The 13,758-nt window shown below is 49.0% G+C and overlaps 1 protein-coding gene across 3 annotated transcripts; it reads right to left on the bottom strand.

Annotated features, from left to right (window-relative positions):
* Positions 1 to 402: 402 nt before the first annotated feature.
* Positions 403 to 13,021, bottom strand: LOC131211077 (14-3-3 protein epsilon). Of its 3 annotated transcripts, none has more exons than XM_058204429.1 (5): positions 12,311 to 13,021; positions 5,131 to 5,289; positions 4,731 to 5,035; positions 4,459 to 4,639; positions 403 to 4,350 (listed from the first exon to the last, which is right to left on the bottom strand). In XM_058204429.1, exons 1-5 carry the CDS (start codon positions 12,372 to 12,374, stop codon positions 4,295 to 4,297), a joined length of 765 nt encoding a protein of 254 aa, XP_058060412.1. In that variant the 5' UTR covers positions 12,375 to 13,021; the 3' UTR covers positions 403 to 4,294. The 3 variants fall into 3 exon arrangements, with proteins under 3 accessions (XP_058060412.1, XP_058060411.1, XP_058060410.1); XM_058204428.1 differs by having other exon boundaries at positions 403 to 4,368; positions 4,731 to 5,045; positions 5,135 to 5,289; XM_058204427.1 differs by having other exon boundaries at positions 4,731 to 5,045; positions 5,135 to 5,289.
* Between the last annotated feature and the right edge of the window lie 737 nt (positions 13,022 to 13,758).

Below are 13,758 nucleotides of genomic sequence, written 5' to 3'. Positions count from 1 at the left end.
ATTGATAAAGGGCGCGTGTCGATCGGTTTCTGCATGTGGTGATGTGACAAAAGCTCATAAATTAAACTACGAACAGGGAAAGCAATTGTGGACGAGCCCTTATCATAGGCACGTTGCTACTTCAAAATGTAATTAATCTAATTTCACACTATCGCCTTAAAAGGTTACACAGTGAAACTTATCAGTCGCGGCGGTGCACTTTTGAATGCCAGTACCGCTCGATTCGAGCACTCAACCAGCGCAAATCACGGTGGGATATGCTGCATCAAAGGGTGCATCGAAGCGCGTGAGGATTGCTGTTCGCTGCGATTGCTAGGTAACAGATGAAAGACGAAATCGTAGCACGCTTCGCGAGACATCCTGCGGGATCACGAAAAGAAACACACGAGAACGCACGAGAAATGTGACACAAAATTTAATGTTTTCACAACTCACTTTTATCTCAATTAAAAAGCTGCTCAATGGCTACTACTAGAATTGTTTATTTTCACTTTTTTTGTGTCCTCTCGATTCGCTGCGTACTATTTCCACTGCTCCGGATTTTTTTCTTCTGTGTTTTGCTATGTGCTTACTCTCCCTGCGGCCCCTCTGCTCTCTCCGGCCTGAAGTCCAAAATTTTAGTGTCCAGTTGAACGTCGCCTTTTCTTTTGCTGTTTCCGTTCCTCAACACAGAACACCCTGCCCTTGCCGTTTGCTCTCTGTGTATGTTATTCTCTTCTCAGTAACAACGAATATTATAAGGTATGTTCATCAAGTAGAGTCCTTCCGGTTCCTGTTTTCTTCCTACCCAAGGTAGAGTGTACACACATCTCGCGTGTGGTGATATTTACGTGGCGCTAACAGTGTATTGGTGATGATGTAGAAGAAACAATGCACCGGATGAAGATTATGATCGCGAGGCGCAGATGTGGCAGGGAGGAGTACACACAATCCTTCGTTATCCGTCGCCTACTACGGTGTGCGACACACACGCTACATGATAATGACCCGACAGGCTGCGCACACTAAACAGCCACGTTGTGTGCGAGAGAGATGGATGATGCCGCCTCGACACGCCTTGCCATGGGCGGCTTTTCCGGATTATCTCTTGTTAGTGGTTTCCGTTTTCTTTTTACTAATATTGTGAGTCATTTTTATTTACGAAAAATAAGTAATTGCTACCTGCGGGGAATGATGGTTTTGGGTGTGGTGTTTGGGAGGTGGTCATGTACCACTTCTATTCCTCTGACTGGCCCGGGGCCGGACAGCCTAGCCTAGTGTGAGTGCTTCGAGAGAAGGTTGGGCGAGCTACACCGATGGGCCGATTGTTTCGAACGGCCAGAAAAACGGAGCACAGCGAGGTGAGAATGGGGAATGGTCAGCGAACTCGAACATTCGGTGCACACTTGACACTTGAAAAGTTAAACACAAGGGACCATAGTTTTACGGGGCACTCGTTCATGGAAAATGGCGTATACATGCCTCAGGAATAGCTCGGTATTGTAAACACAGGCGCTACCGGCCTGCGCTCAAAAGCATTAACTCATCTCGCTCAAAAGGAAGAGATTCGTGCGTTTTCCCAGTGTCCCAGTAGTGTAATCCACTCATCCCCGTCGTGTCCGGGGGTCCCTATTGTTTGCTTATGCGCAAAACACAGCACGCGCACACACTGGTAATAGAGAACTCGCTTGCCTTTCCGATTTCTCTCTTGTAACATGTTTGGTTTTACGGTATTGGTATTCCTATGCGCGTAATGTTTCACATTGCTCTGGCTAATACTCACTTAGTTATTACTATTTAATAAACCGATCAAAATCGCATTCCATAATATTTGTTTTATCAATTTCCTTTTTTTGTGTGTTCCTTGCAGCGTTCTCAGAGAGTTTCGTCTCCGTTTGCGCAGTAATATGTTGGGCGATTTTACATTTGTTTGTTCGGTAAGCATTCGCATAATATTCACACAGGATAACGCTTGCGCCCTCTCGCTCTGGCTGCTGTTGCTGCAACCACCTGCTTTTGATGCTGGGTTTTTAATAGTTACTCCTTTATTATATATTGACAAAAACAATACACATTCAATGGATGCTTGTTTGCTTGATTCGTTTTTCTCTGTTTGCAATCGAGCGCTAATAACAGCAATTGAGTCCCCGCGAGATCACTGATCACTGAATATTGCGCAATGCGCCTGGGGGGGGCGTGGCCGACCGCGCGATCATTGATTTTCTTTCCAGTTCCACACCACGCGGTTTCTCACACAGAGCAAGCAAAGTACGTACATGAGACACAACGCGTGGAGCGCGAATATTTTCGCACAGGCAGCGCACTGCGCGCGCCAAAGGAGAGAGATGCGTCGAAGGGTGGCGGCCACGGTTTGGCTGTTTGCTGGACAGACACACAAGATTAGAGCCCACTACTAGAGAGGTGGTTGTTTTCCCGTTTGCTACTAATGCTCTTTTTATTGTTTCTTCAGTGGGACGAGACACGTGCACATATGTGTGTTGGGCGCGCTGTGAAGGGAGTGTTGTGTGTGCGATCGTGTATTTTGCAGGACAATATGCTTCCACCACAAACCACAACAGCTGCTCAATCGAATAGAACACACTTAGTAATTGTTAATTTTAATCAACTCCTCTCTTTAATTTCCGCTCTTCTCTACTCGCCACATTGATCGTTTGCCGTGCGCCTTTCTCCTCTGTGCAGCAGCGTCGTCCGTGCGCACGCGTATCCTTTTGCGCGCAACGCATCATGCTGCTTTCACACGTGCGCGCCTGCCTCGTCTACATGTGCTAACCCTACGACGCTCCTTCTTCTCACACGCGGTGTGGTCGGTTTGTTGTTATGACAACCGAAGAAAGACACAATACCCCACTCCGTCTACTTTGATGGGTAGCAGCAGCCAACACGCTTCGCAACCACCTCTTTCTCTGTCCCCATTCATGTTTTCGGTGACCATGAATTGTGCAAAGCGCAACGAATTAAGCCGCGCGCGGAAGGATTCAGAAAAGATGTCCGCTGCGCGCTGTTACCCGGAACGAGGCTTTAAAACTGATAGGAATGTATACAACAGATTGTATAATATCTTAAGATGTACGTTCGAGGCGCGAGGTAACACAAATGGTGATGCTTATGCGTGAGATTGCAAGACACACAACACGAGCGCGTCCGCGGAGCCGTGGACAGGGACGATGCTACTGTGGAGAGAAGAGACGATGGCAGCGAACAGGGAGATGCGATCCCGGGGATTGTGTGTTGAGAGTCAGGAGGGCGCGTGCGTGGGGTGTGATAAGATGGATTAGCTCGATTTCTACGACGAAATACGAAACAGCCTTTTCATTTATCTATGCTATGTATGGAGAAGAATGTTTTTCCGGGAGAGGGGGGCCAAAATGGGTTTGTCCTTAAGTTATTTGTGTGCTTCTCTCGCTCGTTTCGGTTGCTGTGTTTCTGTATGTCCCCTGCTTAGTAGAGAATAGTGGAAAAACGCGCGCGTGCACACACAACACACACATACACATGTAAAGCCCCCGGTTGGTGATGAGAAGGACACAAAACAGAGTTAATGTGTGGTTTTTGCATGAATCATAATTGCCGGAATAGGTGTTCTTTCCTCGGAACGCACGGTTCTTTCGCTCGTTTAAACTACATAAAAGTTTCACGAATCGCGCGCATTTGTGTTCCGCCCTCCACTGTTGTAATTCGGTTCTCGAATGCATTACCATACACGCGCTATCTTTCTCCTCTACTCTGGGCGCCTTTGGAACACGTTCCGCCCGTTCTGGATGTGATATTCTACAGTTCCTCTTTATGCTTTTTGCGCTGTTTTGGGTTTTTTGTTGTTTTCGGCTTGCTGCTTTACATCATTGCTGTATTTTAAGAGATAAATCGCTTTTCACACGTGTATTGTAGGTTGAATGAATAAATGATAATTTCCCATAGCTCTCTCTTACTGTCTTCTTCTACTGTCCCATACACATTTCAACACAACTTTGCTTGCTACCAAGACCACACCACGATACACCAATTCAATTAGTATTTCTGTGCCCTCGCGTTCTTTTCCGGGAATTGCTGCTATTAAACTGCTGCGAAACTTGTTGCTTTTGCTGAGTGTTTGATCATTTCCATGATTTTTGTGTTTTCGTTTTGTTTATTATTCTTCATCCCGTGTTTTCTTTTCTTTTCTGCTTTTTTGCTCTGCTATGTCCGTGTTTTTCTGTGTGTATTTCTTATGTTTATTTTCTTATTTCGTAATGCTTATCTCTTATCTTCTCCTTTAATTAATAAAATAAACTCACACATAAAACGAGTCGCGTGCAAATTACGACACGTCCTGGTCTTCAACATCCTGGATCTGTTCTTTCTGTTCTCCTTCACCTGGGGGGTTGGGTTTGAGAAACAAGAAAAAGAAAATTAAAACCCAATACACTAAATCGCAACTACCCCTCCAAAAGGGGCTCATGGTGGTAGAGAACTGTCACTTACCGTCACCCTGCATGTCGGATGTCCATAGGGTAAGGTTATCTCGCAGCAATTGCATGATAAGAGTCGAATCTTTGTAACTTTCTTCGCTGAGAGTATCCAGTTCGGCAATTGCATCGTCGAACGCAGCTTTCGCTAGACGGCAGGCACGATCCGGAGAGTTCAGGATTTCGTAATAAAATACCTAAGCGTACGGAGGTGGGAGCAAAATGGAACGTTAAATCGTCAATCGTATAGATGGGTGGTAGTCATTCGTCACAATATCGATCACTTACTGAAAAGTTCAAAGCCAATCCCAATCGGATCGGGTGCGTTGGTGGAAGGTTTGTCATAGCGATGTCGCTGGCGGCCTTGTACGCAACAAGTGAATTTTCGGCCGCATCCTTTCGGTCCCCACCGGTGGCAAACTCGGCCAGGTAGCGATGGTAATCGCCCTTCATCTTATAGTAGAACACCTTGCTTTCACCAGTGGTGGCGCACGGAATCAGGTGCTTGTCGAGCACTTCGAGAATGTCCGAGCAGATGTCGCGCAGCTCCTTCTCCACTTGCGAACGATAGTTCTTAATCATCTCCAGCTTCTCTTCCACACCCTGTGTAATAGAAATTGGCAAAAACAAATACCACATTAAAGATAGGTTGAGCCTTTTTCGCGCGGTTCGCGGCGTTTAAACAAACGCACCTTGTTTTCTTCCTTCTGCTCAATCGATGAAATTATCCGCCATGATGCACGGCGTGCTCCGATAACGTTTTTGTAGGCTACCGACAGCAAATTTCTTTCCTCCACCGTCAGCTCCACATCCATCGAAGCAACCTTCTTCATCGCTTCCACCATTTCTAGAATGAAAGCAATGTGTCGTCGTTTTAAAAAGTGCGGTTAGTTGTGTAAATTGTTCATGCATTCGAAGGATTCTTCCAACTTCCACCAGCCAGACTACTTGGGATATCAAAATGGTGTCTTACACACGATTCGATGATTACGTCACACACTGTTCTTTGCTCATATGAATAAATGTATGGCCATGTCCGAACGAACAAACGGTCGGGAAGCAAACGTGTGTACTAAATAAAGGCGACGAAACAGGAAACAATACCCGCTAATGTTAAACCTTTTTTGGGAGGAGAATTACAATTCGCCACCTCGTTTTACGAGTGTCACTCATATCTTATTATATACCCCATATCATATTATATACCTCTCATATCATATACCCCGTAAGTGTGCTGCTTTGCTGGCCCCCAAGCTCTCCGTCTATGATGGTGAGACTTATCATCATAGTAACCCACCCTCGCGACGAACGTCAAATAAATCATGTTCTAAATCTATTTCAAAGTTTGCACATTTGTGGCCCATATTCCTTTAACAGACCATATTCGACCCATTTCCGGTCCCGCCGTGCAACAATTTTTTCTCTAGTATACACACCTCAGATACCAGGTTTTAAGAGGAGCGCCATAGCAAGAATAGGTGATCGGTCGCGGACACAGCGCCTTACATAGCGAAGAAGTCGCACACACGGGAACACGCGTCATCGTCGTCGAGTGCCGGTGTTACAAGTGAACATTTTATCATCGGCCGCGGTCGCCCCATCCAGCCAGCCAACCATGATGACGGCAACGGCGACTCACAATCCGCTTATTCTTTATTTGTCTCTTTCTCATCTACACATTCTCTGCGCGGGAAGTTGGTGTGGCTGCATTTAACATAGCGGCACAGAGCGGAGAATGGTGGCCACTGACAGGGGGCACCACGCACACCTTTAGGGGATTCTTCCGAATGCCATACACAGCAGCAGCGGCAGCAGCAGCAGCAGCAGCGAGACCTTGCTAGCTGGAAAAAGGTTGCAGGGTTATGACACCGCGGCCTACTCGGCTTCCAAGCGTACAGCAGTAGCACCCGACAATGCTGACTCTGCATCATCGTCCTTCTTCCTGCACGCACGCACGGCCTATCATATGCCAAGTGGCGGATTTTTCACCACACGCCGCCGTCTCTTGTGTCGTCCGCGCTGAGCCCCGCTATAAAGAGTGCCGCCGGGGCCATTCGCACGCACACCATCACACACGATCCACAAAGAGCGAGACGGCAACGCACGGCGAAACGGAAGAGATGTTTTCTCTTCTTTCTATCCCCATCAGGGGATAGCCGCCGCACATTCTTTGCGCCGAATGACGAATTTGAGGTTAGAAAAGCGTCGAGGGTTTAGCGGAAGATGAAATTACATGCAGTTTTAGTCATTGAAAGCTGGATTTTTCTTACACCAAGAAGAAAAGAGAGAAAAGAGAATGGCAGTTGCCCAGCTGCCCGTTGTTAACGATTTTTCATCACGCACGCAACGCAAAGCATGCTTAGGGAGAAAATGAATTTGACAAAAATCGCGTAATTAATACGTTAAAACTCGTACGAGAGATTCTCCTCTCGATCCGTGTTCAGTTCGTGGCCTTGTGTTACGTAACACAATTGAACAATTGGCCAGGCATAGGTAACGTGTCAAGCAACGGGGGGGGGGGGGGGGGGGGGGGGAGGGGGGGCAAAACGAAGGGGGGAGGGACACTTTTATCATTATTCGAAATGAATTTACAGCTAATGCGGCCGTAAATTGAACCTGACATTGACCGCATAATATAAGCCCCGCATGCAAAAAAGGTGAGTTAGTGATAAGAGCCCACCACCTTCGCGCGGCACGGACCAGAAATGATAAAAATAGTATCATCATGTGCACGTCTGCTGCTGCTGGCAGCTACCGACTGGAACTTGGGAAGTAAAATGAGTAACACCTTATTGATAATATGGACACGACACACTCGGGTATGGTGTGTCACATGTGTGCGATGATGGTGATGATGGCCGCTAGGCAAATGAATCCTGCACGAGAAGAAGACTTATACGGGCATCTCAAGATCTCGGACTCATCAGCAAGCAAGCAACCACGACGAGGGAGACGCATGTGCGGCCGAAAAGCCAATCGATTCAACAGCACACTTTACAACCATTCGTATCACGCCGCTCAAAAATAACCGTAGCGCCAGAAGCTGAATATTTGGGCAATACATTAATTTAAATAAAATTTCTTTGACCCGGCTCCGATGGTCACGAGACATTGCGCTGTTTTTGTTCTGGCTGCTATCATTGTTGCAATGTGGCTGATTGTGCAATCAATCTCCGGCCGTAAGATGGGCCCCTCAAATCGGAGCGTTGCGGTTTTAGTTGCACCTGCTAAATTGATTTCAGGTGGCGGTATGTGGTAATGGCATTGAGGCATTGAGCAATAGTTTGTTTTTCAGTGCCCGCAAAGGATATTTTTGACAATCGATCGAATTCGGCCTCGGACAATAAACAATAGAGCATAACATTGACAGCCTGACAGACAGGCCAGCTGGGGGCGGATGAATTGATATGGTAATATTATATTCCAGTGGCTGCAACACAACAAACTGTACAAACGCGGCGACCGCCGTGGTCACGCTAACAGCGGGCGAATCATTTTGTAAGAAACTAAAAGAGACGCAGTAGTTCCGCCGCGCTGTCCAATAAAATAAAATGTAGCAGGACAAGAGGCCCAATCCAACAGACTTCTAATAATCTTCTCTACAGCCCCTGGTGTCGGTGGTGGCCACAGTGTGTACAAAAGCGCAAACACTTGACACAATCAACAATTGCGCGCACGCGATGAAACACAAGAGAGTGCGCGACCATATGGCCGCCGGGGACCGGACCACTTTATAGCTAACATTGTACACGCGGACCAACGCGGACTTCTGTGGCTGAATTAGCACCCCCTTTAAACGGTGAAGCAAATAATAAAAAAAAATTGGAGCAACTTTTGGGCGCAAACTTCCCATCCAGTAAATATACGCACGCCCCACAGCCAAGGGCCAGGGCACCCCTGACGCATGTGTGGCAGCCAGTGGGCGACCTTCCCGCCGGCCCAGGTATGCAGCAGAAGCTGATGAGCTGGTCACGCGGAACAAGCAAACATAATGGCGTAATAATGGTTCGCGCGCGCACAAACCCCAATGACACGTTCGTCGCTGGGGCTTGGGCAGTAGCGGTCATCACCAACCCACCCAACTTGCGAGGGAACCTGCGAGCCAAGCCCAATATTCTTTTTTGTATGCGATCTGCAGACAATAAAATGGTTGTCTGCGCTGCTGCGATACTGCCGTTCAAAAAAAAGGTGGCCACTTTGGAACTCGCCCTTTTTTATACACAGTCTCTGTGAATGAACGCTCCCCGCCGGTGTCCTCCTTTTCCTCAAACACGGCATGTTTTGTGGGCCAACCGTCGGCGGCCAACGACGAACCCGCCGCACATCATTGCACTCTGCCGCCCTTGTCAGGGTTACCTACTTACAGACCCTGGAAAGAATCCGGTCAACACACGCCCACCGGTGGCGCATTTTCATAAGTACCAGATGAGCCAGGTTCGGTTCGGCCAGGTATTCGCCACGACACACACGGGAAACCTGCGTATTAACGTTCCAACCATAAACGAGGCTTCTCCAGAAACGGACACAAACCCGTGGTCGATGAAGAGTGGCCCATAAATTTGGCGTTTTCCTTGCTCGGCGCGCTCTTGTAGCGGTGTTTTGAAGCCTTTTTTGTTTCTGCCTCGGGGCCACCACCACATTGCGGCTTGATGATGCACGGAATGTGCATACATCACCTGGGGTGGTGCTGCTGCCTGCGGCCGGGGACCCCGGGGGGCCACACATCTGCGCCAAGCCAAAGCAATGGGCACACAATTTGGCAACTTTTTCTTTTTACAACAATCCCATCGTTGTGGGCAGAAGAAAGACAGACGCACACATGCGCTTCTCCGGTACACGGCACCGGTTCCGTCGTGCAAGCGTGGCACAAACCATTTCGGGGAGAGGTGATTTTTCGCGCCACCGAACCGTACACGTCGTGTCTTATTGATGACGTTGGTGGTCTCGTGTGTTCGATTGTCGAACGTTGAAGATCCGGGGTGGTCCGAGGCCGTGCGCACCGCTACCCAAGAGAGATGAGATGCTCTGCTTTTCTCTTCCCGTTTCTTTTTGGGGCTAAAAGAAAATCGCGGCCTGGTTCGCTGATACCTTTCTATGGCAGAGAGATCGGATGACCAGCCACGATGATATTTCGTCTGCAGAGAACAAAAAGGTTGCCTTTTCTGGGCCGGTGTGTTGCCACCGGTCACCGTCTACTCTGACTGATCGATACAAGAAGAGTGCAAGTTGGAACTTCCATCGCTACACTTAAGGATGCGACGGCGTCGGCGAATCGAAGTAGCCATCGCGCTGCTGCTCATTAAATCGACTCTTCGCTGGAAGGCTGAAAAGTTTGAGGGCCAACCTCCTTCTGGTATCTTAACTCTTTTTTCCTACGAATCAACACCGGGTACTGGCGCGAGGAGGCAAGGATTCGGACTTGCGCAGTGTGGACCACCACCCGCCAGCCAGCCAGCGCACAGAGGGCGAACTTCAAAATCCTTTTCGGTTTTACTTAATAGCACAAGGCGCTTTCTTTGCGTGTAAGTCGCACCGAGAACGGAAAGCTACATCTTCCGGTGTGTGAGTGCTGCCGAATGTACATTCTTATCGTTGCACTTATTCGCACTCCTTGAAATGTACTTTCCGTTGAGCTTTCTCGAACACCATGTGAACGCTTACCAATGAGCAAAGGAACAGAATTTTGAAGGCCATTTCCACGCACAACAAGGAAAAGTTAATTGTTCGTAATTAATAGACATGTGAGATGATTAAAAAAAACCACCAAGCACCTGACACGCGCACCTACTCCATGACTGGACGGCGGCCGTGTGAGGGAATCGTTAATGTGCGTTTGTGTGTGTGGAAGGTTTCTGTTAAAAAGGGCCCTCTTTTGACCACTGAAAAATGTGTGTCCGGCCGCGACACCAAATGTTGCTCCCTTCTCCGCCCCAATTGCAGCGGCGGGTGAAGAAGATACGAAGAAGCCATTAACGACGGCGGGGGAGGAGAGAGCTTCACACATTTTCCAAAAAAGCATCTTGCTGTTCGATTCCAATCGCGCGGCGCGGATAGGTGCTAGGTGGTCTCGCTGTCTGTAGTGGTGACTTCCTCAAATTTATTCTGCCATCGCGCAGCTCACATACCCACCCAGCTAACTATCTCCATCCGTAGCAGGCGGCGCGCTATTCGTGCGCGTCACGGGCACTTTTGGTAAGAGCGAAAACTGTTCCGCGCGAATGTTGGGCATGTATTGGTGAGAATAGCGGCTCCGTTCTTCGCTCGCTCGCTCGCAATCCATCTTTTCCTAACCGGAACAAGAACGAACACCGGATGGCAGAAAGTGTTGCCAGTCGGAGAGCGGCCACTGAAAAGTTCTTGCGATTGCGGCATGCTACGCGACAAATATGCGATCCGTGTTAAGGGGACATTTAGAGCAGTCGTTCGCAATCAGTTCAAAATTAATAAAGCGAGCTGCAAAAACGCGAACACCAAAAGCTTCCTGCAGCGAGGGGGCAAGTTCCTCTCCAGACTATGACGCATCAGATTCAAGTGAAAAATTACGAGAGAATCGCTCGCGCTCACCGCCGATACCATGATGTTCACGCTCTGCGATCTTGTGCTTTTGCCCCCACACACCAGCCAGCTCACGGCTCCCCATAATCGATTTTTCTCCGTCTGTTCGGCCCATAACCAACCTGCCTGCCTGCCTGCCTTTGCCTACACACTCTTCTGCCCACGACTTGCGCCGCATAGTTCCCTCTACTTGCACCCGCCTATACTAGTGGGGCTCTATTCAACTTCCATCCAAATCCAAGCAAGCTCGTCCGATTTCGGACGCCATCCGGGTGTCCTGCTCTTGCTGCTGAGCGCGCTCTTTGCCGGTTCGCGTTGGCTCTTTCTGCCCAGAGCGTGGACCGCACATTCCCGCGCATACTCACTTTCGAGTCATCGCGCGCGCTCACGCTTCCAATCTTCTTCCTCCTCTCTTTGCTCTATCTACCGGAGCCTTACACCTTTTCCATGGCAGTCTTGCTTCTTCTTCTTCTTCCTACCCTGCTACCTACACACTTTTTCCGTTCGGCAGCGCGCGCATACAGCCGCCACACTCATACAACGTTGGCGCGTCTGTTCGCAAAAGCCGTCATCCGCCGTTGTGTGTCCACGAGAGAGTTCCGAGCGCGAGAGCCCACTTTTTCGCTCTTCCAAATGGTGATCAATTTCCATTTTTTGCACTCATCCAAAGGGAACACCACCAAATCTCCGGTCTTCCCGGCTGCTGTTGCAACAAAGCAACCTCATCTGGAACTGTGGCGGAGAAAAATGGCAACCATCGCAGCACATACACGCCTGGGGCTTCCCAACGGTTTGAGACTTTTCTCATTCGGCACACTTTTACCGAACTGGAAAATCGCATGCGACGGCGTCGTGGTGTCCAGGGGTGCCCGGTAGTGGCAGGCGGCGGCCGTGAAGTTGGCACTACACACATACACACACACAAACACACGTATGCTCACGCACACTCTGGGGCTCGCTATCGTTCATAGTCACTTTTTTCACGTTTGGAGCGACAATGTTTTAACCCGAAAAAAGTCCCCTCGGCAACTGGAAATCGTGCGCGCAAAAAGGGACACCTCTCACGCATCAACAGCCACAATTGGCCATCCGTCTATGGTGAACGGATTTTCAGCACGCCGAAATGCGGAGTACCAGAGGGAGCACAAACGTTGACCAGAAACCGGACTTTCGCCGATGGGCAAGGATCGTGCGGCGGGGTGGGGCGGGGCGGGCGGAGGGGTCAGGGCCCGACGCAAGGAGGATGGTGGTGCAGAAGACTGGGGAATAAGGTTACGTACTGAAAAATAAGAGTATCGGGATGGGCCACTTACCGTCATATCGCTCAGCCTGTTCGGCCAGCTTCGCCTTGTAGATGTTGTTTTCGCGTTCCGACATTTTGAAGATTTCAAAGAGGTTCGGTTTTTATAGTATTAATAAAACTCTCCTTTTGCTGTTCGAATCGCGGTTCCACTGGTGACGGACACGGCTCTGGCGACGATCAACCACACACTACTTTCTTGCTCTGCTCGCTTCACTCTGCTACGCTCTGGCGCTGGCTGCTACGATGGACGATGGCTTTTCCAAACTCACCACTACACTCCGCTCGGGGAATCGCGCGGTGCAAACGCACACCTCGCTATCGTAACGCTCGACGCACACGCACACCAGCGCGGTTGCAGTTGCTCTCGCTCGCTCTTCTACGACTCCCGGTAGCCCGTAAGGGAGATGCAGCAAATTTCCGGCACCCGCGTTTCTACGGAAGCAGAACTTTGTGGGCTCTGTTATTTCCACTGTGAAACCTTCTAGGCTGGAAAAACCGCGTTCGAAGCCTGACAAACCAATGCTAGAGAGTCGCAAGATCGCGGCCGGCACTTTGGCAGCCGGTGAATTGTGAGAAGCTTGCAACAATGTTCCAACGGGGATTATGCCCACACCAAACCAAGCAAACGGCGTGACCGGTTAAAACTCACACCAACTACGCTTCGTTAGCCGGGGAAAAGAGAGACGTCCAACTGCACTAGCTAATCGTTTGCTGATCTCTGGCGAACTGACTGCAAAGCCTGACTTCGCAGCTTGCTGGGTAACCCGTTCTGCGCTATTCTGCCCACCAACGTGCGTTTAAAATCAATATGGCCGCGCCCCGTTCAATAGGATGTGACCAAAGTACGCCAGCTTAAAGCTTTTCCCCACGCCGGGCGTGTGTGCGTCAGTGGCACGAGAGAGAGAGAGAGAGAGAGAGAGCGGTCGCTCTCAGTTCAATTTGCTGACCACAGGAAACTGAGCTCAACTTCTGGCTGTATGTGTGCACTCTTTCTTTCTCCGCGTGGTTGCTGTTCTCTCTTTTCTGCACAATTATCATTGGTTTTTTGCGATTATTGGTTTATTGTTGAGCAAAATACAAATCGGCCGTTGAACAATGCAACACACAAGCGCGTTACGCAAATGGCAGAAGGCAACAAAACACAGTTCCAGGTGTGAACCAATCAAGCAGGTAATAAAGATAATCAATAGGTGATTTCAAATTTTCACAGCAAGTCTAATTAAAATAAACGAACATTACTGAACGAACAGCACCTTTGGTGCATTGGACAATGGACAATCGTTTCTGACAGACTTAGTGTATTATCGAGACTTTGGCTGCAGGGACAATTTTTTCTTAGATTTAAAGGATGTGCCATTGCTTTTTTACGTGTTTCGCGCAAATTCTAAACAAATTCTTTAACGGTTTCGAAGTACCATAACCCCGAAATTCACCAACCCGTGGTGAATACGACAACTG

This window comes from Anopheles bellator, chromosome 2 (genome assembly GCF_943735745.2).
Source record: "Anopheles bellator chromosome 2, idAnoBellAS_SP24_06.2, whole genome shotgun sequence".
NCBI classification, from domain to species: Eukaryota; Metazoa; Arthropoda; class Insecta; order Diptera; family Culicidae; genus Anopheles; species Anopheles bellator.
This window is presented reverse-complemented; position numbering and strand designations above follow the sequence as displayed.

Bases quoted from the DNA above. Each gene is read 5' to 3' on its own strand.
- LOC131211077 (XM_058204428.1), bottom strand. From the start codon at position 12,374: ATGTCGGAACGCGAAAACAACATCTACAAGGCGAAGCTGGCCGAACAG. The intron at 4,640-4,730 runs GTAAGTGATCGA...CCGTACGCTTAG, and splicing joins GATTGGCTTTGAACTTTTCA to GTATTTTATTACGAAATCCT. The intron at 4,369-4,458 runs GTAAGTGACAGT...TTTTCTTGTTTC, and splicing joins ATCCGACATGCAGGGTGACG to TCAAACCCAACCCCCCAGGT.